The sequence below is a fragment of the Oryctolagus cuniculus genome, chromosome 18 (genome assembly GCF_051225735.1).
Source record: "Oryctolagus cuniculus isolate XC-2025 breed Fujian yellow rabbit chromosome 18, ASM5122573v1, whole genome shotgun sequence".
Taxonomy (NCBI): domain Eukaryota; kingdom Metazoa; phylum Chordata; class Mammalia; order Lagomorpha; family Leporidae; genus Oryctolagus; species Oryctolagus cuniculus.
Genome location: NC_142884.1, coordinates 63,087,559 through 63,113,787, shown reverse-complemented (window position 1 = coordinate 63,113,787; position 26,229 = coordinate 63,087,559). Strand labels below are relative to the sequence as shown.

Here is a 26,229-nt window from a genome sequence, read left to right as displayed (position 1 = left end):
AAGAAAAGGCAAAAACTTTCTGGGAGGCAGAACTACAAACTGCTACTATTTCCGTTTTTTCTGAAGGGGTCGGGTGAGCTAGGAAGTTAGGGAAAAGCCGGCTGCACGTGACCTTGCGCCCCAATACCAGGTGACGCTTTATCCACCTTCCGCGTCCAGGAAAACCCAGGGCAAGGGAGCCAAGGCGGCCCCGCCTTCCTCCCGCCCTTTCCCGTCCTCGAGATGGCAGCCGCGGCGACAGAGTGGGCACTCCGCGCGAGGCACTCTGGGAGCGGAAGAAAGGCCGCGCGATCGCGGGCGAACCGGAAGGGGCGGAGCTGGGCCTGGCGGAGCGGCGGGAGTAGCAGTGACTGCCGGTGTTTGCGGGTCGCAGGGAGTCGGGCCTGCGGGCGGTTGTGTCGCGATGCCGGAGCTGGCCGTGCAGAAGGTGGTGGTCCACCCCCTGGTGCTGCTCAGTGTGGTGGATCATTTCAACCGGTGAGCGGGACGCGCGGGGCGGCCTGGCGGGCTGGCGGCCCCGCCGCTGCTGAGTCACGGGCACGCTGGGGACGCAGCGGGGGCGGCCGGCGGCCGGGACTGGGGGGCCGGCCCAGACCCGCCTCGGCCCGCAGCCCCCTTTGCGGGGCGCGGACTGCCTGGGCTTTGGCCGGAGTTTGCGTGATGCCGAACACGGGGGACAGATGGCGGTTGGCCCCGGCTCCCGTCGCCGGGAAGAGCCACCGTCTCTCGAGGGAAAGCGCATCTGTGCCTCCGGATGCGGTCCGCGTATGCGGGCCCCGGGGTGGACCATGGTTTTGACCTGATAAAGTTTCTTAGCTAAGAATCTGGGTCTACCGTAGCTTAAAATGTAGATGAGGTGTCGAGTTTTCTTTATTTAAAAAAAAAAAAATTAAACAGCGAGAGCAGTTGGAGCTTCGGGCTTCAAGGAGTGAAGCAGACTCCCCGGGGGCCGAGCCGCTGGTCCTGCTGGACCTGTTGCACGCTGTCCCCAGGTTTCACAAGATAATGACTTGCATGGGCAAACACGGAAGCCCAGTCGGGAGGGAGTACCTGCTGGAGTCAGGGTCGCTAAGCGCCCGCCTTCCCGCGACTTGGCTTTGCCAGAATCAAACTGCAGGAGCTGGAAGGCCCCAGGTCGGTTCCACTGCTGTGTGGGCGCCTCAGCCAGTACAGGATGTGTGGGCTTTTCCACCTTCCTCCCATGGGATGCTGGCCCTGCTCGGGCGCAGCCACGACTTATGTTGTTTAAGCACTTGCTGAAAACACGGTGCAGGCGACACTGCGGGCTGACGTCACGTCACAAAGGGTGATGTTTGACAGACACACAAATGAGCATTTTCTAAACCAACAGAAACGTCTGTGAGTGTGGAGGTCTCCTTTGAAGTGTGGCAACTCCCTGCTTGACAGTCATGTCCAAAAGAATCAGAACCACCAGGCATACCAGCATCTTTGTTGAAGTGCAACCCAAAATTTAGTGAGCATTTATAGACTTGCTAAGCTGTTCACCAAAAAACCAACGTGCAGCTGACAGTTGTCAAAGAACAGTATGCAGGCGCTTCAGAGGTGGGGCGGAAGAAGTCCGTGCATAGTTTTCATACTGTTCACTTCTCATAAGCCTTGGAAGACCCTGCATATACGTGTGTGTGTGTGTGTGTGCGCGTGCGCGTGCGGAGAGAGAGAGAGAGAGAGAGGTTTCAGGTTTTTGCATCAAAATAAACTTACCTTGAGGGAAACACTTGCAGCCCTTTTGGAGAAAATCCCTGAGGGGGTTTGGAGTGGAGATGGACACTCGGCCCTCTGGGGTCTGCCGCCGAGCCAGGCAGGTGGCTGTGACTGGCACTCGGGCCCGTGGGGGCGGGGAGGGCCCCGGGAACCACACGCTGAGCCCATGGACTTTGCAGAGAATAAATCCCATCTCATGGGGCCTGTAGACATGGAGCAGGTGTTCTAGAAAGGAAGTGGCAGGCGAGAATCCAGGCCATAAAACTGGTTCTGTTCTGCTGTCTGTAAGACCTGAAGACGGGAAGGGTGGAGACGGGGAAGCTGCAGAGGGAAAAGGAAAGGTGGATTGGGAGCACCACTTGTGGTGGCGCCAAGACACCAGCCGGCGCGTCAGAGCTGGCGTCCTGCACAGCTGGTTTGAGTCCTGACTGCTCCACTTCCAGTCCAGCTCCCTGCTAATGCACCTGGGAAAGCAGAGGAGGATGGCCCAAATCCCTGCCACCCATGTGGAGCCCTGGATGGAGTTCCAGGCTCCTGGCTTAGGCCTGGCCCAGCACTGGCCGTTGTGGCCATTTGGGGAGTGAACCAGCACATGGAAGATCTGTGTTTTCTTTGTGACTCTGCCTTTCGAATAAAATAAAAAATCTTTTAAAAAAAGCAGCCAGATAATATTTTAAAACTCTCAGCATCTGATAACTTTATTTCTTATTTATTTGAAAGGCAGCGTGATAGGGAGACAGAGACATCTGTCATCCACGGTTCACTCCCTAAATGCTGCGGCCAGGAACCCCATCCGGATCCACTGCATGAGAGACGGACCCAGGTGCTTGAGAGCCGTCCTCTGCAGCCTTCCCAGGCTCATTAGCAGGGTACTGGTCGGAAGAGAGTTAATCCAGGACGCTGTAACAGGCACCCAAATACCGCGTAAGCCACGGTGCCACACAGCAGCCCTGAGGGGCTCTTATTTGCACCATTTTAAATTTCTTTAAAGGTCAAAATGCAACTTTATACAGGGCTGCCTGTGTTACTTGGCAGTCAGCGGTCAGTAAAAACTTCCAGCATACGTTAGTACAGAGTTCATGAATTACTCCCTATATTTATTAGCATTTGTATCAAGAACTGACTTAACACTGTCATTGTTTAGGAAGATGAGTTCATGGGTGAGCTAGGTTGTGCCCGTGCCTTCGGCATTTCCTGTTGAATGTGTCGTCGTGGTTGGGTCTGGATCTGTGCCTGCCTCCCCAGACTGACGGCATCTGTTTTCCCATCCAGGATCGGCAAGGTTGGAAACCAGAAGCGCGTTGTCGGGGTGCTTTTGGGGTCATGGCAAAAGAAAGTGCTTGATGTGTCCAACAGTTTTGCAGGTAAAAGATTTCATATTTTTTCCAGGAGTGTTAATTTACCTTTTAAAAGTAAACATTTGTTAGCATTTTTTTTTACTATAGTACAGAGATTCTATTTCAGAATTGCTAAAGGTTAGAAAAAGGATCTTGAGACTAGACCAGATAGTACTTTTTTTTTTTAAGATTTTTTTTTTTATTTATTGGACAGGCGGAGTTACAGACAGAGGGAGACAGAAAGAAAGGTCTTCCTTCCGTTGGTTCACCCCCCAAATGGCCACTACAGCCAGAGCTACGCCGATCCGAAGCCAGGAGCCAGGTGCTTCTCCTGGTCTCCCATGTGGATGCAGGGGCCCAAGCACTTGGGCCGTCCTCCACTGCTTTCCTAGGCCATAGCAGAGAGCTGGACTGGAAAAAGGAGCAATGGGACTAGAACCTGGCGCCCATACGGGATGCCAGCACCACAGGCGGAGGATTAACCTAGTGCACCACGGCACCAGCCCCCGGATAGTACATATTTTAAACTGCAGGCCAGGTGGTTTCACGGTGCACCTGCTCATCTCGGCCACTTAGTGCCTCAGCAGTGGCTGTGTGCAGTAAGCCAGGCAGCCTGTGCTACACTGTGCACCCAGGGTAATGGGTAGGGCAGAGGGAGAGGTGGGGAGCTTCACCTGTTACTCTGTGTGTGACTCTTGGAGAATGTATCCATGTGCTCACAGCACTGTGTGATCAAAGCAGCAGTGACAAAGAGCAGTGTGATTGCCGGCTTGACCTGTGACCTGAGGTGACCAACTCCAGTGTCTGAAAGGACCAGCCAGTAATGTCATCGACCCAGTGGGACTGCCAGGAATGAGGGGCTGCAGCACCCTGCCGAGCCTGTGTCCTCTGCAAAGGCTCTGGTCACTGGCGCTGGGTCTTACCGTTTGTTGAGAGACGCTGGAAATCTGGATTTTTATATGTATTCTGGTTTTCAATGAGAACAACAAAAAATAACGTTTAATATTGTGTCAGAGAAATCAGACACATAAAGTGACTGCAGGCTGGCCTAGGGATCCCCGGCTGTGACCCGTCATCCAGATTTCTGTCTCGCATCCTGAACTGCATCTTAATCATTGTTTTTTCTTTAGTCCCTTTCGATGAAGATGACAAGGATGATTCTGTCTGGTTTTTAGACCATGATTACTTGGAAAACATGTACGGAATGTTTAAGAAGGTCAATGGTGAGTCTTCATTTTCTAAGAAGATACTGTGTTGTGTGGTTTCAGTTTATGTGTGTGTGTGCATGTTGTTGTTTTGTTTTTAGTTATTAACATCAGGGGCCCTTAGGCTTAGGTTTGTAAGAGCAGTGGTAATGGAGGAGTGAGGTGGAATGAACGAAGGCTGACATGTCAGTGTGAGGCGAGCAGCCCTCCTGGGTTTGGGCAGTGCAGAGGGCCGGCCCTCAGAGAACAGAAGGGCACAAAGCCATGCAGGTCCGCCTGCCCCCGGAGCTGCTGCACCACCAGGCTGAACGTCTCTGTTCTCTGTCGTTTGCATTTGATTCATGGCAGCGGCCACACTGCTTTGGAAGTGTTTGTTCCCGCAACACTCCTAGCTGCTGGTTGTGTGACGTGAGCCTGTATTTGTTTAGATACTGCCTTGGACCTCTTCTCCAGTTGTTTTCTCGTGCCTGGTTTCCTTAAAATGGTCTGGGATAAGGATGTCTCCAGATCACACGCTGCCTATTGCTTGAGAACGTGTTTTTGAATTTTAGATTTCATACGAATGTCAATATTGAAAATAGGTTTCTGGAATTTTCACAAAGTTAGAAATGTAACAACTGAGCCTCCTGCCCTTTTTGAGCAAATATCGTAGCTCTTCATGACACAGTGAAAGCCCGCTTGTGTTTTCCTTCCCAGCCAGAGAAAGAATCGTTGGGTGGTACCACACAGGCCCTAAGCTGCACAAGAATGACATCGCCATCAATGAACTCATGAAGAGATACTGCCCGAACTCGGTACGTGCTCGCCTCGCTCCTACCGCACTCCCACCAGCTGACCCAGCTCCGGGAGGACCTGCCTCGCAAGCACATTCACTGCTTTTTCTCCAGAAGCTTCGTGTGTTCTTAAAACCTGTGTAGTCTACCGTGACCTAGTGCTAGTGTGTTTAGTGAATAACGGTTCGTGCCAGCTAATTTTCTGGGATACGAGTTGACTTCGTCCTCTCAGTAACTATATGTCTTTACAAATGAGGAAGCTGAAGTTCAGAATGGTCAGTGGGAACCCGGATTCCCGTTGTGGCCCTCTTAAGAATCTCCGGTTCCTCATGTCTAATGACCAGCACGCAGCTTCCCAGGTTGTTCACGGGAGGGAAGGAACAGCAAAACAAAGCCGGTCATGTGCAGGACAAACTTCGTGCTGAAAGTACTGGCTCATCTCTAGTTGAATGATGGAAATCACTTTAGTAATCCTCAGAAGAATGCCTGAAATTGTCCCTTTGTGTCATGTGTGAGTTTGTTGCTAAGATGTGTTTCCTTGCCAGGTACTGGTCATTATCGATGTGAAGCCAAAGGACCTGGGGCTGCCCACAGAAGCATATATCTCAGTGGAAGAAGTTCATGACGTAAGTCTTACCTAGGACGTGAAGCTTGCTGCTCGTCGGGTGGTTGGGGTTCTTGTTTTCTTTGTTTTTCCATTTTGAGGTCGACAAGTCCTTTATCTCTTTGTAGCAAAGAAAAGGTAGTTGGTTTCTGTGATCCTAAGCTCTTCTCCCCTTGAGTTGTTGAATCATCAGATTTTAGAAAATAGAGGATCACTGGGGATCGAAAGTCCCCTTTTCTAGGTGAAATTGAGGCCCAGGCTGGTCACACGATTGTTCATGGCACCGGAAATGCAGAGCCCGGCCAGCCTGACCTGAGTCTGCTGCAGCATCCACTGTGGGGCCTGCCGCGTGCCAGGAAGAGTCTTAGTCCTGGATCTGGGCAAGCGTTCAGCTTAGAGATGAGGACGCCCGCATCCCTTCCAGGTTACCTGGGTTCAGTTCTCTGCTCCACTCCTGACTCCAGCTTCCTGCCAATGCAGACCCTGAGAGTCAGTGGTGATGGCTCACCTAATTGGGTTCCTGCCAGCCATATGGTAGATCATGCGTTTTCAAATAGTCAGCGCTGCCAGGAGCTAGACGGCCAGACCGCCTTGTGCTCCCTGGACTCCTCAGAGCTCGGCTGTAAAGGTGAAGGGCTGCCAACGAGCAGAAAGCTGACCTCCATTCTAGGACAGGACTCGACCTAGAAATGCACCTGTGTGGGCGGACTTCAAAAAGGCCATGAAGTGGTTGACATACAGATTTACAATTTTTTTTTAAATCATGCACATGAAATACGGATCTTCTGAAGTAGCCTTGTGTGTATTTTGTTGTGGGCATAAAATATTTGTGTTTAAGGTATGCGCAAAAGAGCTCAGTCTTAGGTCTCCAAAGCCAAAGATTGGAGGCTGGATTAAAGTCTGTGTCAGGAGTTCAGTACATGTGCGTATCCTTACGTTCAGTTGTGAAAGTTGGGAGAGGGTGTTTTAGGCCAGTGTCCTCTGGGTATTCCTTGCACTGAGCCCCGTCCTGTTTTTCTGCTTGCCTGGCTACTGAGAACTTAGGTTCAAATTGACTACCTTGTTGCAGTAAGACTTTCTGCCCTTGTTTTGATCCGTCTGACCCAGTGTCCATTTTTACCCAGCCTCTTTGGGAAAGGAGTTTGAGGCTGCTTGTTGATAGCCACACACCTGTGTTTTTAGTGAAGCATGAAGGGAGCACAAGGGTTGTATTATACGATGGAGCTAGAGAAGAATTAGTCCCTAGAGGGCTGGCCATGAAGTCCTACCAGGTTGTCAAAGACCCTGACCATCCTAGCCTCCAAAGCAGAGACACTGCCCCAGTAGGATTTACACTATCCTAAAACAAATCATAGCCCAGCTGAATAGCACTTGGTGTAAGTTACAGGCATTGGCCCAAGTTCCACATCCCTGTATGTGCAGGAGAGACTGATCTCCACAGTGTGTATCCCTAGCTCGCAGACGTTGTACAGCCTGTAGAGGATGTGCACGAGGTACTTGAGAAAGTTTATGGGAGATGCAGTTAAAAGATAAGTTTATTTTGATCCAAAAAAAATTTTCAAAATCCACTCATGTGAACAGCCTTCAAAAAGTCCATGAAAAATGCATATTATTAAAAAAAAATGAATTCTAAAAATTTTGTGCACCAAAATAAACTTAGCTTTTAATGCCATTTTTCTAACTTCTTGAAATGCCCTCACACAGTGTCTTGTAGCACTGGGTCTGAGAAAAGCATCTCCAGTGACTCGCTTCCTCTGGTGGTCCTCTGCTTGACTCGGGCCACCAACATAAGACTGCACTGTTTTGACTCTAATTTGACTCAAAGGACAATAGTTGGTGAAAAGTCATATTTTCTGGAATTTGCATGTCACAAGTGTAGGTATCCTGTGTCTTGTCCAGTTAGTTAAAAAGTTGAACTGAAACTTTCTTGAGTGTCCATCCCCAGTGTGGGCTTGATAGAATGACGCTTTTCCTCAGAAAACAATTGAGTGGCCCCTAAACATAAACACAAGCAAATGGCGTCCCAGCAGGCATCGGCACTGAGCATATCCACAGTGACTGTACCTTCAAAGGCTGAGTGAGCAAAGCAAACCTCAGGCGCTCTGCCCTGGGAAAGCGGTTAAGGCACATGGGAAATGAGCTGACCGAAAGTGAAGACTTGAGGTGTGAAAGGCAGTGTGTACCGGTTTGTCTGCTCTAAGGAAATAACTACAGTTAAACCCCCTCTCCCAGGACGGAACCCCAACCTCGAAGACATTTGAGCACGTGACCAGTGAAATTGGAGCAGAGGAAGCTGAGGAGGTGGGAGTGGAACACTTGCTACGGTGAGACCTCAGTCAGCCTCAGTCACTGCCCATTCAGGGGCTGGGGGGGGGGGGGCAGGTCAGGAGTCGACACGGGGGACCAGCTGTAAACAGGTGGTTGAACTGAAGTCCGCGGCTTTGTGGGTAGCACGCCTCGTCCAGAAACTGATGTTGACAGGAGCAGGAACCAGCGTGTGAAGGAAACGCAGCCTGCACGCGTGGTGCCCTTTCCGACAGATGTAGCCATTTTCAGCAAAGAGTCATTTGGGGGATGAGTTCTGTTTTAGAATCCTCCGTCTGTGTAATCTTTGTTTGAAGAAGTCGTTTGAATCAGCCAGTAGGGTTCCTGCTACTACTGATCGCAGCTTCTCAGAGCATCCTCGAATCACGGGTGCAGAAGTGCCCTCCCTTTCTGGAGCAGGGAAGGTGAGGCGCTGCACTGACTGACCTTGTCTTTTTTTTTTTTTTTTTTTTTTTTCTTAATGAAAATAGGTTTGTTTTAAGCTCTCTTACAGCTTTTGAAAAGTCCTGTGTAGTAAGAAAGAGAAATATATGCCCCCAAGTGAAAGCAAAATTAGTAGTCTATGCCCAGATCTTTCTCAGCTGGAGAAGTAGCCTTTCTGTGAGCTCGCCCCCCCCCCCCTCAGGAAGGGGGCGTTGGCTCAGAACGGGAGGTGCTGCCGATGACGCGGTGCCCTGACGCTTTCCTGCCCACCTTTGTGGCTTTTCACAGAGACATCAAAGACACGACGGTGGGCACTCTGTCCCAGCGGATCACAAACCAGGTCCACGGCTTGAAGGGACTGAACTCCAAGCTGCTGGACATCAGGGGCTACCTGGAGAAAGTGGCCACGGGCAAGCTGCCCATCAGCCATCAGATCATCTACCAGCTGCAGGACGTGTTCAACCTGCTGCCAGACGTGAGCCTGCAGGAGTTCGTCAAGGCCTTCTACCTGAAGACCAACGACCAGATGGTGGTGGTGTACTTGGCCTCGCTCATCCGGTCGGTGGTTGCCCTGCACAACCTCATCAACAACAAGATTGCCAACCGGGATGCAGAGAAGAAAGAAGGGCAGGAGAAAGAAGAGAGCAAAAAGGATAGGAAAGATGACAAAGAGAAAGAGAAAGACAAGGAAAAGAGTGACGTAAAGAAAGAAGAGAAAAAGGAGAAAAAGTAAAAATGTGTAGCTTTTTAAATTTGTAAATTAAAAACTTACAAACTAAATCAACGTGCCACCAGAGGGTTCTTTTTCACGGTCAGTGCTTGTTAAAAAGCCGTCCTGATGAGAGCTCTCTGCCCGCGGTCATGAAGGGGAATGCATAGAGGGACGAGCCGCACCTCGGGCCGCAGCGTCGGCCACTGCAGGTTGGGGTGACAGCTCAGGCCTCGGGTGGCGAGGAAAGTGAAGAGGCCGCCTGCACCGGGTGTGGTACTCTTCGTCTCTGATCCGTGAAGCCAGGCGCTGGTTTTCCATCTTGAATGACTCGTGGGGTCCGTTTGCGGTTTGACAGAACTGCTCCATGGAACGCATAGATGCCATTCACTCTCCGCCTGTGAGACCTTGAGTTCTGACCCCTCTGAAGCTGGTGAGAATGCGCGCCGTGCGTGGCCCTGGCGCTGTGGCGTTCTCAGGGCTTGGGACCCGTATGTTGTTTACCTTCAAAGACACGATTAAATGGTTTGGTTTTTAAGTCTGTTCTCGTGGTTTTTTACTTTGGGAGTGGCTACCTGCTGTTTTCAGAAGCAGTCAAGACAATCTAGTTGAAGGAGCGTAAAGAATCCTTCAGCCTCGGTATCTTTATAAAAGAGCCCTGGCCTAGCGCTGCAGACTCCCACAGCCCACACCAGCGCCTCCGTTTAGGCAAAGCTGGCGCATCACGGGGTCCTGCCACCCACGTGGGAGACTGGAGAGTTGGAGGCATCTGGCAGGTGACCCAGTGGGTGGCAGCTCTGCCGCAAACGAAAATCAGAGAGAGGGTCTCGGTGCTTTAAGTGACCTGTGTCCTGGTGTGTGCCTCTGAGGCCTCCGGGGAGGTGGCCATGTCTGAGGTCCCAGTTCCCCGGCAGCAGGCCTGGGAACCTCGGACGCTGAGGGCACCGGGTGCTACTGAGACCAGAACAGTCACCCCAGAGCAAGTGTGCAGGGCTCCTAGGAGAACAAATGAGGTAACAGACGAGTCGTGTGACACAGGTAGTCACTGTCCTTTCTTGGCAGTTAGTCTCAGCGTCTGATGCACCACGTGGACTGGCAGTGTTCACAGACGTGATGCAGAAAGTAACACAGCTGTCCCTCAGAAGCTGTTCCTGAGGTTTTAATGCCTCCAAGTGATCAGAGCACCCATCTGTATCCCGCAGACCAGCCAGAGGGCTAGTTAGCAACACACAGGATGGAAACGGCTTCTGCCCCAGCTAAGTAGAACAAGGGTCACTTGGAGGCTCAAGGCCCTGAAATTAAAGGAGTTGGTGAAGGGAGACTGCAAAGAGTTGTCACCTTCAGCTGTCAAAACTCAGATGGCTGCAGGATGTGCGTCAGAAACGGAAATTCATGGCTAAAAACGAGATGTATCCAAACCACAAGAGTTAAAGAAGCGATGGCTGCCCTGTGCAGAACAGACTGACAGGTGAGGGCACCTGGACCCTAACTCCCCAGGCGAGAGCAAGAGGAGGGAGCAGGGATGCCACGTTCCTGGGCCGCGGGCAGGGGGACATGTGGCAGGCTGTCCTAAGGAGAGCATCTTGGGGCTGCTGGCCAAGGTTAAGCCACCGCCTGTGACTGACATCCCTTATGGACACAGGCTCAAGTCCCGGCTGTTCCACTTCCAATCCAGCTCCCTGCTGCTGAGCCTGGGAAAGGAGCAGAAGATGGCCCAAGTCCTTAAGACCCCTGCGTCCACGTGGGAGACCCGCAAGAAGCTCCTGGCTCTTCGCTTGCCCAGACCTGGCTGTTGCAGCCTTTTGGGGAGTGAACCAGCAGATGGAATCTCTCTTTCACTGTCTCCCTCTCTGTAATACTGCCTTTTCAATTTAAAAATAAAAAACAGAGGGTCCTTTATGTAAGGGTCAGGGGCAAGTGCATACCTGAATCGAAACCACAAAGGATTCAGTCTTTCTTTAATACTAAAATTAGGACTTAAAAAGCAAAAGGCTGCTTCAGGGGGCCAGTGCTGTGGTGCTGCGGATAAAGCTGCCGTCTGCAGTGCCGGCATCCCATATGGGCACTGGTTCCAGTCCTGGCTGTTCCTCTTCCCATCCAGCTCTCTGCTATGCCCTGGGGAAGCAGTAGCAGATGGCCCAAGTGGTTGGGCCCCTGCACCTGTGTGGGAGACTCAGAAGAAGTTCCTGGCTTCAGATTGGCCCAGCTCCGGCTGTTGCAGCTATTTGGGGAGCAAACCAGCGATGGAAGACCTCTCTGTCTTTCCCTCTTTCTACAGTTTTACCTCTCAAATAAATGAATAATTAAAAAAAAAAAAACTGTTGTAGGCTTGGCCCATGGGAATGGACTGGAATGATTACTGAGCATCTGAGAACAGGAATGCCCAGGCCTCACTGTGTTTAGGAGCTTGACCCTCAGAGGGGCAAGACACTTCCGCCTTCCCAGCAGGATTTTCAGTTCACACCAGTAAAGGACGCAGTTTACAGTCACCAGGGCACGTTTTCTAAGGCAAAATCGCTGCCATCACGTACAGGAGGGCGAGCAGGGCAGGCTACTGATGACGTCTCGCCGTGCAAACGGCAGCTGACATGACAGACCGGGCCACGCCAAAAACAGCCTGGTGCTGGTGCAGTCTGGCGGCCTCCAGATGACGTTTCTAAACAGTTGCCATTGCCCCAGAGAGAGCCTGACCCCCAGGCTGGACCTCATCTCTGCGCTACCACACTGGCTTCCCTTCAGTTAGGGTGAGGGGTCAGGGTCAGGGTCAGGGTTATGGTTAGGGTTCCCAGACACCAGGATAAGGACTCCCAGCACACGGTATGCACAGCATGGTCCCTAGTCCACAATGGTCTTCTGTGTGCAAACATGTAACATTCCTGCACTTACAGGTTAGCTCCCAACACATGGAAACACCAGGAGCGGAACAAGAGCCTTGGCCCATCCATCTTGTTCAGACCATCGGTCACTCAAGGGAGAAAAGGGAGGAAGTAAGGAGTCCACAAAGCACACAGAGGGGCGGTTGGGGCTCACGGGGTTGAGCCAGCGTTTGGGACAAACACATCCCACATCTAAGCTCCTGGGATGCAGTCCAGCTCCACTCGGATCCGCCGTCCTACCAGACTGCACCCTGGGACACAGCAGACGATGGCTCAAGTACTTGGTCCCTCACACCCACATGGGACATCTAGATGGAGTCCGGACTCTGGGCCTCAGCCTGGCCCAATGCTGGCTGTTGGCAGGCATTTGAAGTGAACCAGAGGATGGGAGATCTTTCTCTGTGTGTCTCTCTCTCACCCTCTTGCCCTCTTGCTCTCTGTAGCTTTGTTTTTCAAATTAATAAAAATACAACTTTTTAGGCCGGCACCGCGGCTCACTAGGCTAATCCTCCGCCTAGCGGCGCCGGCACACCGGGTTCTAGTCCCGGTCAGGGCGCCGGATTCTGTCCCGGTTGCCCCTCTTCCAGGCCAGCTCTCTGCTGTGGCCCGGGAGTGCAGTGGAGGATGGCCCAGGTGCTTGGACCCTGCACCCCATGGGAGACCAGGAGAAGCACCTGGCTCCTGCCATCGGATCAGCGCGGTGCGCCGGCCATAGCGCGCCGGCCGCAGCGACCATTGGAGAGTGAACCAACGGCAAAGAAAGCCCTTTCTCTCTGTCTGTCTCTCTCTCTCTCTCTCTCTGTCCACTCTGCCTGTCAAAAAAAAAAAAAATACAACTTTTTTTGTCTAAACATTTTTTTGTGGAAAATGCACATTACAAAAAAAAACTATGGATTTCAAAAAAAAAATTTGCACCAAAATGAACATGCTCTCATTTGATTTTCTGTGACCTTTGCAAAGGACCCTCATCTCATTCCTCCAGTGTGCTGGATGCAAAGTAAAACTTACAAGGAGGAATGAGAGACCCAGAATTTTACTCCACTTTCTAGAAGGCCCTTCAGCCAAATACTCATATAATTTCACTTCAAATCAATGACTTAACCTCAGTCACCATGAAAGAGTGAAATATTCCGGCTGGCGCCACGGCTCACTAGGCTAATCCTCCGCCTTGCGGCGCCAGCACACCGGGTTCTAGTCCCGGTCAGGGCGCCGGATTCTGTCCCGGTTGCCCTCTTCCAGGCCAGCTCTCTGCTGTGGCCCGGGAAGGCAGTGGAGGATGGCCCAAGTGCTTGGGCCCTGCACCCCATGGGAGACCAGGAGAAGCACCTGGCTCCTGCTTTCAGATCAGCGCAGTGTGCCAGCCGTGGTGGCCACTGGAGGGTGAACCAACGGCAAAGGAAGACCTTTCTGTCTCTCTCTCTCACTATCCACTCTGCCTGTCAAAAAAAAAAAAAAAAAAAAAAAAAAAAAAAAAAAAATTCCACCTAACTGGGAAACTGCACCAGGCCTTTTCTTCTGCCATTTCCCTACTAAAACACCTATAAAGAAGAAATAAATTTTGACAATGGGGGCTGGAGCTGTGGCATGGTGGCTTAAGCCGTTGCCTGCAGCACCAACATCCCATATGAGCGCTGGTTTTAGTCCCGGCTTCTCTACTTCTGACCCAGCTCTGCTGTGGCCTGGGATAGCAGTGGAAGATGGCCCAGGTCCTTGGGCCCCGGCACACACATGGTGGGAGACTCAGAAGAAGCTCCTGGCTCCTGGCTTCAGATTAGCACAGCTCCGGCCGTTGTGGCCAACTGGGAAGTGGACCATTGGATGGAAGACCTCTCTCTGCCCCTCCTTCTCTCTCTGTGTAACTCTGACTTTCAAGTAAAATAAATAAATCTTAAAAAAAAAAAAAAAGTGATGACAGAAGATAAAGGCAAAAAAAAAAGAAAAACTGGGGAAATCAGCATGCTTCCAAGGGCCCAGATCAAGAGAAATCTTTTCCTAATTCCTCCTCTCTGACACTAGATGGCGCCACGGACTCATCTCTCTGCCACTCATGCTTTGGGCTGCGGCAATGCAGCCAGATCTGGAAGGCCTGGGAAGAGTGTGTGAGTGCAGACCTGTGGGACCCAGCTGCACGCCGCCGCCCTGCTGCCGGGCACTGCGAGGGGGACACAGGAGGCTTTGGCTTTCCCTGTCCAGACAGCGCAAGCTTCCCGTCCCCAGTGCTGCTGCCACTCCTGGTTTCTTCAGGACCACCGTGACGTGCTGGCCCATGTGTAGTAAAGTTCTCCAGAAAGAGGGCGAGGGGCTGCCAAGTCACCACCTTCGCCAGTTTCCCTGCTGCAAATCTTCCCGCCGTGGCTGCCATCAGCCTGGGAAGATGGTCTTCCCTCCAGACGCAGCAGACAACAGACACCCCAAGAGCACAGGGAGGGGGGAAAAAGACTAACAAGGAATTGCGTCACCTTTATAACTTACTTTACTAAGTCTCCATAATTTTTAAATTATTTATTTTCATCTGCTTGAAAGAGTGACAGAGAGAGATCTTCCATCTGCTGGTTCAGTCCCCAATTGTCTAACAGCCAAGGCTGAGCCAGCCCAGAGCCAGGAGCCAGAACTCCAGCCGAGCCTGCCACACGGGCGGCAGGGGCCCACCACTGGAGCCATCAGTGCTGCCTCCCAGGATGCATGGGACGAGTGGGCCCTCTGACATGGGACGTAGGTGTCTCAAACAGCGGCTTAACCTGGGGCTCCACTATGCCCACCCCCATGGTTAGCCACCAGCAGGGGCTCCCAGTGCACTCGATCTGAGGTAAGCAAGTGATAAATCATGCCTGTGTCCGGCCCCTGAGATTTCAGGGCTGTTCACTATGTTGACACAATCTCGCCTACCCTGGCTCGTCCTCAAAGGTACCGTCCACCACCCCCGCACCTCTCCTACCGCCGGGCGCCTCGGTGGCCTGCAGCCGTGCCCACGCCGGGATCTCACAGGAGGATCTGAAAACTACCAGCTGCTAAGGTAACTCTGTGTCCTTGTCTGTAAGAAACAGGACTACCTGCTGCCTCATGATGTAGGAGCACTCAGTGAAATGTCACACGGGAGGGGCTCGGCACAGAGTGTCCGCCAGGACTACCTAAGTGGGACTGATACCACGACTGCTTCAACCCCTCACTGGCATCACCTAAGCAACACTCCAGTGTTCATTTTCCTGTAACTTTGAGAGCCACCTTTAGTTTCCCTTCTGTGAACTGCTGCTTGTATCTCTTGTTCATTTTTTTCCCCGTTGAGTCGGTTTCCTTTTTCTTGCTGATGTGTAGAAATCCCGTGACTGCAAACACAGCCCCTCTTGCAGTTTTGTGCGTGGTAGTTACTTGACTGGCTCCTTCCTACCTTCCAGGACCTCTTTAAAGAATGCTTTTCCTAAAACCCTATGGAGAGTAGACCCTTTCTCTCCAGGCCCACATCCCTCTTACCCACACAAGATGTACCCAGGGGCTTCCGCACCCCCACAGACAGACGCCACCCAGAGGAGGGCCGGACAGGCTGACGGTGTTCCACTCCTATAATGTGGTGGCCCTTACCCACGGGGTATGCTCCAAGACACCCCCCATGGGGACCTTAAATGGACAATGTTTTTCCTGTCCACGCATGCCTAAGATAAAAGTTTAACTTATACTTCAGTGGGCACAGTAGGAGATTAACAAGGACTAAAATGAAACAAATACCACATGTACTATGATAAAAGTTACGTGTTTGTGGCACTTGAGCATACAATTTTTTCTTTCCTTGTTAAGAGAAGTTTCACCTTTTCACTTGTAAGTCCGCGCTAACAGCCTGCGCCCCGTGACCCACAGGTCACCTTCTCAGACAGGAAGCACGTCACGGCGTCTCTGTCGTAGGCACGTCTGCATTCCCAGCACCGCCACTCCTGGGCTTTGGAGTCCTTCCTAAGTAAAAGAGGGGCTACCTGAACACCGCCGTGATGCTGCGACAGGCGATCTGACACTAAATAATGACTGATGGGAGGGTAGCGCCTACAGTCTGGACCCACTGGACAAGGGGATGATTGATGGCAGGACACAGCAGGAATGGCAAGCTACTCAGAACAGTGTGCAACTTAAAATTTATGAGTTGCTAATTTCTGGAATATTCCATTTAATATTTTGACCACAACTGACCGTGGGTAACTACAATAGGGGAAAGTGAAAATACAGATAAGGGTGACTACTGTACTGCATATTTTAACCAATTCCTGGGAGCTGCAAAACAACCATGACTATGAGATCTAAAAGTTTGGGGTGGGGGGAGAACGAATTTCCCCTGAAAACAAATGACGCCCCTACACCCACAGCCCACCTGCTCCTGGGCAGGGGGGCCGTGGCTGGGCCACCGGCAGGGGGAGCCCTGGAGCGGCGAAGGCGGTCCCTCAGCTAACTCCCTGCTGTCCCAGCACCACCTCCCTCGCCAGCCACCCCGTAATTACACAGGAAATGGCCCGGCATTGTCCTTGAGAGCTTGGGCATGATTCTTGCCAACTGGGTTTGGCTGGAGGCCCAGCTGTGCACTAATAACATCCCAGGGCAGGGAGCCACAGTCACAGGCTGGACCAGACCCAGGCAAATGACGTCAGCCGGGGGCTGGGGCTGAAAGGACGCCCACCTCCCAGGGCTCTCGCTCCCCAAGCCAAGGCAGACGGGGGGGGGGGGGGGGGGGGGGGCGGGGGGACTTCCTGCCTGGCTTTCGAGTTGGGGAGGTTATCTCATCTACACATGATCGCCAGGCCAGGGCTCTCTCATTTATTAAAAATCACAGTCACGTTCGGGAGCCAGGAAATGGAACAGAGGCTGATCCCAGAACACTTCACCGGACCAGCGCGGGCGTATCGCCTCTCTATCACCATGTAACGGATTCCCACATCACGGAGCGGCCGGAGTATCTCACAGCTTCTGCGGGCCAGGGGCCCGGGCGCCGCTTACCTGGGTCCTGCGCTGAGGGCGGCTCGCAGGCTGCGACCCAGGTGTCGGCTGGACTGTGGTGTCCTCAAGTGTTCAACAAGGACCGGAGCCGGCGCTCAGGAGCTGCTGGACAGAGGGCCTGGGTTCCTTGCAGTTGACAGGAAGCTGCCCCCAGTCCCCGGCCACTAGGGCCCCTCCTGCAGGGCGCTTTGCTTCACTCACCAGCACGCACAGCCGAGAAGGCGACAGGCTGGCAGGAAGCGGGACACCATCTCCGCAATTGCATCACAGAAGTGGAGTCCCGGCACCTTTGCCACATCCTATGGCTAGAAAGGAGTCACCAGCCCTGCTCACACTCAAGGGGAGGAGAGGACCAGGAGGGGATCCCTGGGGGCCACCTAAGTTGTACAAGAAATCAGCAGGGTGGGGCTGGCCTCGTGGCGCATGGGTTAAGTGCACACAAGTGCTGCTGTGAGTCCCAGCTGGTCCACCTCGATCCAGCTCCCCGCTGATTCACCTGGGAAGGCAGCAGACGATGGCCCAAGCGCTCAGGTCTCTGTCACCCACGTGGGAGACTCAGACAGGGGCCTTGCCTTTCAGTCAACCAGTTAAATACATAAAACTCCAAGGAATTCCCTCACAGTAGCCAACAGTAGGTCACAGTGGGGTTTTCTTTTTAAACTTTGGTACCTAATTAATGCCTTAGAATGAGGATCGTGTTGGTGGGAGATGCAGAAAATAACCCCCCCCCCCGTTTATAAGCAGGGCTGCCTTTGCAGAGCAAAGCAAACCCACCCCACCCCACCCCACCCCACCCCCAGCATAAGGCAGGCAGGCAGAGCTCCGAGGGGCGGCGCAGCAGGCCCCGTCTTGGCTGAGGGGCAAGCACTCAGCCCTGACATGCATTTCCCTTTTATCCCTCCCAAGCCCCTGTTAAAATGATGGTGAATGTATACAGAAGATTTTCCACTTAGCCTCACCCAACTGGTCCACTTAGAGAGAGTATGTGAAAGGTACACAAGAGGACCCAACCAGTTTCTGGAAGGTGCCAAGCAGGAGGGCTGGCCTGGCAGAGGAAGCCCTGGCCAAAAACCCGAGTGGAAGCATCCTAGCCTCGAGGGTTCTGGCCTGCCGCAGCAGGTGCATACATCATCATTATGATGAAGCACTGATGCCCCTGGGCTCTCAGCGCACGGCTGGCTGCCTGCCTGCCCTTCTGCCCCCAGGTGGATCTAACAAAGCAGAAGAAAACCAAGGTAGCAGATTAACCATCCTTTGTCCCTTGCCAGCCCAGCTAAAATGACAGTGACCTTCATAAAAACCTCAACTCGGGAGGGCAGTAAGGGTCTAAGAGGATTTGGTGGTAGAAAATGATGTTTAAAAGTTTGGGGTGGCTAGCGCCGTGGCTCAATAGGCTAATCCTCCGCCTTGCGGCGCCGGCACACCGGGTTCTAGTCCCGGTCGGGGCTCCGGATTCTGTCCTGGCTGCCCCTCTTCCAGGCCAGCTCTCTGCTATGGCCCGGGAGTGCAGTGGAGGATGGCCCAGGTCCTTGGGCCCTGCACCCCATGGGAGACCAGGAGAAGTACCTGGCTCCTGGCTTCAGATCAGCGTGGTGCACCGGCCACAGTGTGCCGGCCTCGGTGGCCATTGGAGGGTGAACCAACGGCAAAAGGAAGACCTTTCTCTCTGTCTCTCCCTCTCTCTCTCACTGTACACTCTGCCTGTAAAAAAAAAAAAAAAAAAAAAAAAAGTTTGGGGCTGGTGCTGTGGCACAGTGAGCTAAGCTGACACTTGCAACGCTGGCATCTCACATGAGTGCCAGTTCAAGTCCCGGCTGCTCCACTTCCAATCCAGCTCCCTGCCCAAGTGCTTTGGAAACAGTGGAAGATGGACACAAGTGCTTGGGTCCCTGCCACCCAAGTGGGTGTCCTGGATGGAGCTCTGGGCTCCTGGCTTCAGACTGGCCCAGCCCCGGCCATTATGGTCATCTGGGGAGTGAACCAGCAGATGGAAGCACTCTCTCTCACACACACACACACACACACACACACACACAAATAAAAGTTTTTAAAAAGCTTGAAAAGGTGGACACCAAGTAGGAGAGGCAACTGCCAAGCAAGCTCTCACCCAAGACACTGCAGAGGGAGATACTGGCAGAAGTGTCGAGTCCCTTGGAGCCCCGGGAGCCGCGGTAGCACAAAGGAAGGAGTGAGGTGGAGACTGCAAACTGGAGTTGCTGACGTTTCCCTACTAAAGGGCGAGACACCGGGTTCTTCCGCAAGCCCCACGAGGCCTGGCCTCTCCAGCCCAGCTACAGACCAGTGGGCCAGTGCAATTCCAGGCTTGGGAACCTGAGTCCAAGTGGAAGGCTGGGGGAGGGCGCAGGGTGGAAAAGCAGAAGAGAAGGTAGAGTCGGCAGCCTGGACTCCAAGCAGGTGTGCCTGGGCCAGGGACAGCCCACCCTTAGCGGGGAGAGCAGAGAACCCAGCTGTCCGGTCCATTTTGTGCAGCAATACCAAGATAGCTCAGACAGGGGAGCTTATGAAGTTTAGTTAGCTCGGGGTTCTGGGGCCTGCCGAGTCCAGGAGCATGGCCCCGGCATGCGGCAAGGGCTCTGGCTGCACCACCCGAGGTGGGGAGCGTCCCACAGCAACACTGCCAGCTCGGGTCTCTTCCTCTTCTCACAAAGCCATCTGGGCCATCGTGACCGCATCTTCAGTCACCTCAAAACCCCGCCTCCAACCATGGCTCACACATGAGCTTTGGGCGACAGACACACCCCAGAGCTTTTCAGCTCCAGAGAAGCAGCTGAGACACCGGAACAGGGACTGGGGGCTCAGCAGAAAGGCCCGTTTTCCCCCGAATTCCTTGGGAGCAAAGACCAGGAGGCGAGAGGCCCGGTACGTGCGTCTCCTGAATGTGAGCGGAGCGTGCGGAGAGAGCTGGTCTTCCGCTCCCTCCCCTCCAGGGCATCCTCCTGTCTCAGTGCTGTCGAGTGGCTTCCATCTGTCCTGCTGGGGCGTCCACACCCACGTTTGAAACCTTCAGATGCTGGTTTGGGGCTCTGGCCTGGGGTGACCTATGAACAGCCCAGACCTGGTTCAGAACTGCTGGGTGGGTTGAGCGTGGTGAGTACCAAGTCTCCTTAGGTTCTCGGAACCACAGCCAGGCACGAGGCAGCGGCAGTCTGCTTCTGTTGCCACCTGCCACCTGGCCTGCTCGCATGGTGCGGGAGAGAGCAGGGAGCTGGCCCGTCCACCTTTGCCGAAGCCTGCGCAGCCCTCTCCCCCCATGGCAGCGAACCCTCGGCCGCCAGTGCAGCAGATCCTCAGCCGGACTCGTGCTAAGGCACTCTGGTTCTGCTTCTGGGCCGTGGAATCATTTATCCTGCTTCTGAACCGCCAGGCTTGTTTGGTTTTCGTTTCTAGTATTTTGTGTCTTTATTGTGTTTAGAGTACAGAAGCCGATCGAATCCTAAGCTCGCTGCACCACTCTGATGGAATTCTGTATTTCAATTTTTAAAATATATATTTTTTTTTTTTTTTAAATTTTTTTTTTTTTTTTTTTTTTTTTTTTTTTTTTTTTTACAGGCAGAGTGGACAGTGAGAGAGAGAGACAGAGAGAAAGGTCTTCCTTTGCCGTTGGTTCACCCTCCAATGGCCGCCGCGGCTGGCGCGCTGCGGCCGGCGCACCGCGCTGATCCGATGGCAGGAGCCAGGAGCCAGGTGCTTTTCCTGGTCTCCCATGGGGTGCAGGGCCCAAGCACCTGGGCCATCCTCCACTGCACTCCCTGGCCACAGCAGAGGGCTGGCCTGGAAGGGGGGCAACCGGGACAGAATCCGGCGCCCCAACCGGGACTAGAACCCGGTGTGCCGGCGCCGCTAGGCGGAGGATTAGCCTAGTGAGCCGCGGCGCCGGCCGAAAATATATATATTTTTATACCACAAGAACCAGGGTTGCCAGTTGAGTAGCTGCTTCTGAGTTTTGGGCAAGAGAAGGGAATAGACTATCTCGTGTCTCATCAAAAATATCTGGCGCAGTGATGCAGAGTTAACCCCAGGGCCACAGACCGGTGCAAGCATCGAAAACAACCCCGAAGGCTTCACCAGACCTTTCAGCAAAGATGGCATAAAAATGGCCAACAGAGCAAGACATGAAACATCACTAATCATCAGGTAAATACAAGTGTAGCTACGAAGAGATACCACCTCATACCCACTAGAATGGCTACTATCACCAAAAAACAAAAAACAAAACAAAACAAAACAAAAAAAACAGAAAATAGCAAACGCAGGCAAGGATGCGGAAAAATGGAACTGCAAACTACTGTTGGTGGGAAGGTAAAACAGCACAGTCACCGTGAAAACAACATGGCGAGTCCTCAAAAAATTAAAAGTAGAATTACTCTATGATGCAGGAAGTCCACTTCTGAGCATATACCCCCCCCCAAAGAGAAAAGCAGGATCTCACAAGAAATATGTGTGCACTCACAGTTACAGCAGCATTATTCACAATAGCAACCCAAACGTCCTCCAACAGATAAGCACAATATGGTGTATACACACAATGTATTCTTCAGTCTTAAAAAGGAAGGAAATTCTGGCCGGCGCCGCAGCTCACTAGGCTAATCCTCCACCTGCGGCACCGGCACACCGGGTTCTAGTCCTGGTCGGGGCGCCGGATTCTGTCCCGGTTGCCCTTCTTCCAGGCCAGCTCTCTGCTATGGCCCAGGTCCTTGGGCCCTGCACCTGCATGGGATACCAGGAAGAAGCACCTGGCTCCTGGCTTCGGATCAGCGTGGTGCGCTGGCCACAGCAGTCATTGGGAGGTGAACCAACGAAAAAAGGAAGACCTTTCTCTGTCTCTCTCTGTGTCCCCTCTGCCTGTTAAAAAAAAAAAAAAAAAATTCTGACACATGCTATAAGAATGACGAATTAAAAAATATATATTTATTTATTTATTTATTTGAAAGGCAGAGTTAGAGAGGCAGAGGCAGAGAGAGAGAGGTCTTCCATCCAGTGGTTCACTCCCCAAATGGCTGCAATAGCCATAGCTGGGCCAGGAGCCAGGGGCCTCCTCCGGGTCTCCCACACGGGTGCAGGAGCCCAAGGACTTGGGCCATCTTCCCCTGCTTTCCCAGGCCACAGCAGAGAGCTGGATCTGAAGTGGAGCAGCCAGCACTCGAACTGGCACCCATATGGGATGCTGGCACTGCAGGTGGCGGCTTTACCCGCTACACCACAGCACCGGCCCCAGAAGGATGAATCTTAAGGATATAAGGCTAAGTGAAATAAGCCATACAAAAGTTGCACTTTGTAAATTCACATTTATTAAATAAAAAAAAAGAACTTAATACTTTACCCTTTTAGTATTTTTTATGTTCTACTTAAAACTATTGGTTGAACTCTGTAATTAATACACAATTACTCTTAGGTGTTTAATTAATGCTATAACTAGTACTCAAATAGTATTTTACACTTTGTGTTTCTGTGTGGGTGCAAACTGTTGAAATCTGTACTTAATATATGCTAAATTGATCTTCTGTATATAAAGATAATTGAAAATTAATCTTGATGTGAATGGAAGGGGAGAGGGAATGGGAGAGGGGAGTGGGTGGGAGGGAAGTTATGGGGGGGGAAGCTATTGTAATCCATAAGCTGTACTTTGGAAATTTATGTTCATTAAATAAAATTAAATTAAAAAAAAATAAGCCAATCACAGAAAGGTAAACACTGTATGATTTCCCATATGGGTTCAGAGAGGCCAAAATCAGACACAAAGCAGAATGGTGGTTACCAGCAGCTCAGAGGAGGAGCCAGTGGGATGTAATGTTTAATAGACACACAGTTTGGTTTTTTAAAAGATGGAAAGAGGGGGCTGGCACTGTGCTGTAGTGGGTAAAGTCTCTGCCTACAGTGCCAGCATTCCATATGGGCGCCAGTTCGAGTCCTGGCTGCTCCATTTCCAATCCAGCTCTCTGCTATGGCCTGGGAAAGCAGTATTAGATGGCCCAAGTCCTTGGGCCCCTGCACCACGTGGGAGACCTGGAAGAACCTCCTGGCTCCTGGCTTTGGATCGGCCCATCTCCAGCCATTGCAGCCATCTGGAGAGTGAAGCAGCGATGAATACCTCTCTCTCTGCCTCTGCCTCTCTCTAACTCTGCCTTTCAAATAAATAACTAAACCTTTAAAAAAAAAAAAAAAGACCTACTTGTCTTTAAAATTTAAAAAAAACCTGCAAAGAAGGGCCAGCAACGTGGCCCAGTCTGTTAGGCTGCTCTCTGTGCTGTCAGTACCTCGTGTTGCAGCACCAGTTTGGATCCCCGCTGCTCTATTTCCAGTACATCTCTCTCTGGCATCCCTGGGAAATCAGCGCAAGATGACCCAAGTACTTGGAATGCGGGAGACTGGGATGCAGCTCCAGATTCCTGGCTCTGCTCTGGGCCAGCCCTGGGCTGTTGCAGTCATTTGGGGAGTGAACCAGTAGATGGAAGATCTCTCTCCCCCCCCCCCCGACCCCCTTTCCCAGTCACTCTGCCTTTCAAATAAATAAATCTCTTAAAAAAAAAATGGAAAGAGTTGTGGACATGGATGTGGTGATGGGCACACACTAGGAATCACTTAATGGCACTGAACCATACACTAAAAAACACTTAACATGGTAAATATTGTGACATATTTGTGTGTGTGTGTGTGTGTATATATATATATATATATATATATATAGAGAGAGAGAGAGAGAGAGAGAGTCTTACCACAACACAAAACAGGCAACAGAAAAGCAAATCTCTGGGACCAGTGGAGTTGGAATGAGGCCCTGGGCCCACGACGATGGTCGAAGTTACAAAGAATGGAGTGTGCCAAAGACACATGAGATGCTCCAGTCCCAGCCAGCTGACTGCCTCCCGACTCAGGCGTGGAGCCCGGGGGAGTGGACTTCTGGACAACCACATGCTACAGGTGCCTGGACTAAAGGGCATTTCAGGCCTGCGCCGCGGCTCACTAGGCTAATCCTCCACCTAGCGGCACCGGCACACCGGGTTCTAGTTCCGGTCGGGGTGCCGGATTCTTTCCCAGTTGCCCCTCTTCCAGGCCAGCTCTCTGCTGTGGTCCAGGAAGGCAGTGGAGGATGGCCCAAGTCCTTGGGCCCTGCACCCATGGGAGACCAGGAGAAGCACCTGGCTCCTGCCATCGGATCAGCGCGGTGTGCCGGTCGCAGTGCACCAGCCGTGGCGGCCATTGGAGGGTGAACCAACGGCAAAAGGAAGACCTTTCTCTCTCTCTCTCTCACTATCCACTCTGCTTGTCAAAAAAATAAAAATAAAGGGCATTTCAAATCCACTGTCTGAAGGGCAGACTGTAGGGAAATGAGTTTAGGTCACAACTTTTGAGTGCTGACTCTATTTTCTTCCCAACAAGGAGGCTGGGGCCTTGTTGACGTTGAATTTAACCGCCAGGACATTCTATCTTCTGTAAGCATTCCTTGAAATGGAAGCACACAGAACCCCACCCTGGTCTCCCACATGGGGGGCAGCGACCCAAGCACTTGGGCCCCCCTCTACTGCTTTCCCAGGTACATCAGCAGGGAGTTGGACCAGAAGTGGAGCAGCCAGGACTTAACCACTGCTCATACGGAATGCCAGCACTGCGGACGGCAGATCAACACAGTGTGTCACTACACCAGCCCCTCAGTGTAAGCTGTTCTAGGAGGGTGACAGGAGCCCCAGTATCTAGACGGGCAGCAGCCAGCAAGAGCTGAGCGCCCAGGCCTGGGGAGGCCCTTCCTTATGTAAAGCCTAACCCGTACTTGTGTGCCAGAGGCAGTCCTACGGCACTTCCAAAATAATTCTCTATCTTTGGCTAATTTTATCTGTGTGTAGGGGTTGGGGGGTGGTTCTCTCTGCAAACTGAGTTTTACTTGAAACACTTCAGAATGAGGGGAAAAAAAACGAGGATATAATAAAAGAAAAGAGAGGTCATTAGAAACCCAGAGGGGGAGAGCTGCGTAAGAAATAATTGCATTATGCTACTGCCTTAACCCAATTTACGTCATTATAGCAACAGGAGCATTTTGGGAGCTTCCCTCTTTCAGCGTCCACCTCGAGACAAGGCACGGACTTCCTCGTGGATCCACAGCAGAGGCAAACATTCAGAAAACACCAGGCACAGCGAATGGACGGGCAGGAGTTCAGGGAGCCCCTGGCCGGTCCTGGAAGCTGGCAGCAGGGACTCCCAAGCAGGCATGAGGCTGGCCGAACACGCGCTGCTGCGAGGGGCAACTTGGCAGAACCTGCTGGGGGTTTAAAGTGTTTCTGGAAGGATCCGAAAGAAGCTGGCAACAACAGTTGCCTCCAGGAGGCGTCAGAGGAGCAGAGTGAGGGCGGCTTTTCTCTCAAGACCCTTGTTGCCCCTCGATGTTCAACCTTTTAACATTTTTCAAGGTGCGTAATCAACACAACCCTCCAACAGCAGGACTGTTCCACGACTGAGGGGCAGGGCCCGCACACCCTGGCTCCCGAGGGCCATCACCAAAGCTCCGCAGCCACCAATGAACCGCGGGACACACCACCACCCCCAGGAAGGCTACGGGGACGTCACAGAGGTGCGTGCGGCAGGGACAGAGCCTGCGTTGACAGATGTGGGACGGGAACCCTGACGCACCACTTAATCAGAGGTGTGCGTTGCTCGACACGTAGGACATCCCATTCTTGGTATAGTTTAAACCCTGTGTATACGCATAACTTGCATGCTTATACACAACAGCCTGGCAGGACCACGAGGTCGGGAGGGCCATTCCCACTTGAATATTCACGTCGTCCTTGGTCTTCTCAGGAGACGCCTGATCCCACGTGGCCCTTTCTGATGCAGCTGTCACAGAGCAACACCGCCCTATCACGGCGCTGGGCCAGCACATTTTGCCGAGAGCGCTGCTCCCTGAGCAGAGACTAATTGGTGTCCCCCCGAAATGCGTCAAGACCCAGCAGTCCCATCTAGGAACTATTGAAATAAAAAGTCTTTGTGTGACCACGGGCTCGAGATGGGGTCCCCTCCATCACGATGGAACGCGTGCACCTCAGTATCTCACAGAGGGACGACTCAACGGAACTCTCTCCTCCCTCTCCTCCCGAGCTGCTTTCTGAAGCCACCCAACCTGGCGCCCCCGATGGGCAGCCGACTGGGACAGGCCTCAGCCGGCCGCCCCACAAGTGGCGCTTCTCAAAGCCAGCCAGGTTGGAGGGCGTGTGGGGGCCCAGGGGCTCTGGTCGCGAGAGCAACTCTGCAGACATCGAAGCCAACACCACCCC

The 26,229-nt window shown here is 52.5% G+C and overlaps 1 protein-coding gene across 1 annotated transcript; it reads left to right on the top strand.

The window, feature by feature from the left end:
• The first annotated feature begins 313 nt into the window (after nucleotides 1-313).
• On the top strand, nucleotides 314-9,636 carry PSMD7 (proteasome 26S subunit, non-ATPase 7). The gene is made up of 7 exons (XM_002711671.6): nucleotides 314-477; nucleotides 2,995-3,086; nucleotides 4,190-4,282; nucleotides 4,961-5,058; nucleotides 5,583-5,663; nucleotides 7,874-7,965; nucleotides 8,678-9,636. Exons 1-7 carry the CDS (start codon nucleotides 404-406, stop codon nucleotides 9,120-9,122), a joined length of 975 nt encoding a protein of 324 aa, XP_002711717.1. The 5' UTR covers nucleotides 314-403; the 3' UTR covers nucleotides 9,123-9,636.
• Nucleotides 9,637-26,229: the final 16,593 nt, after the last annotated feature.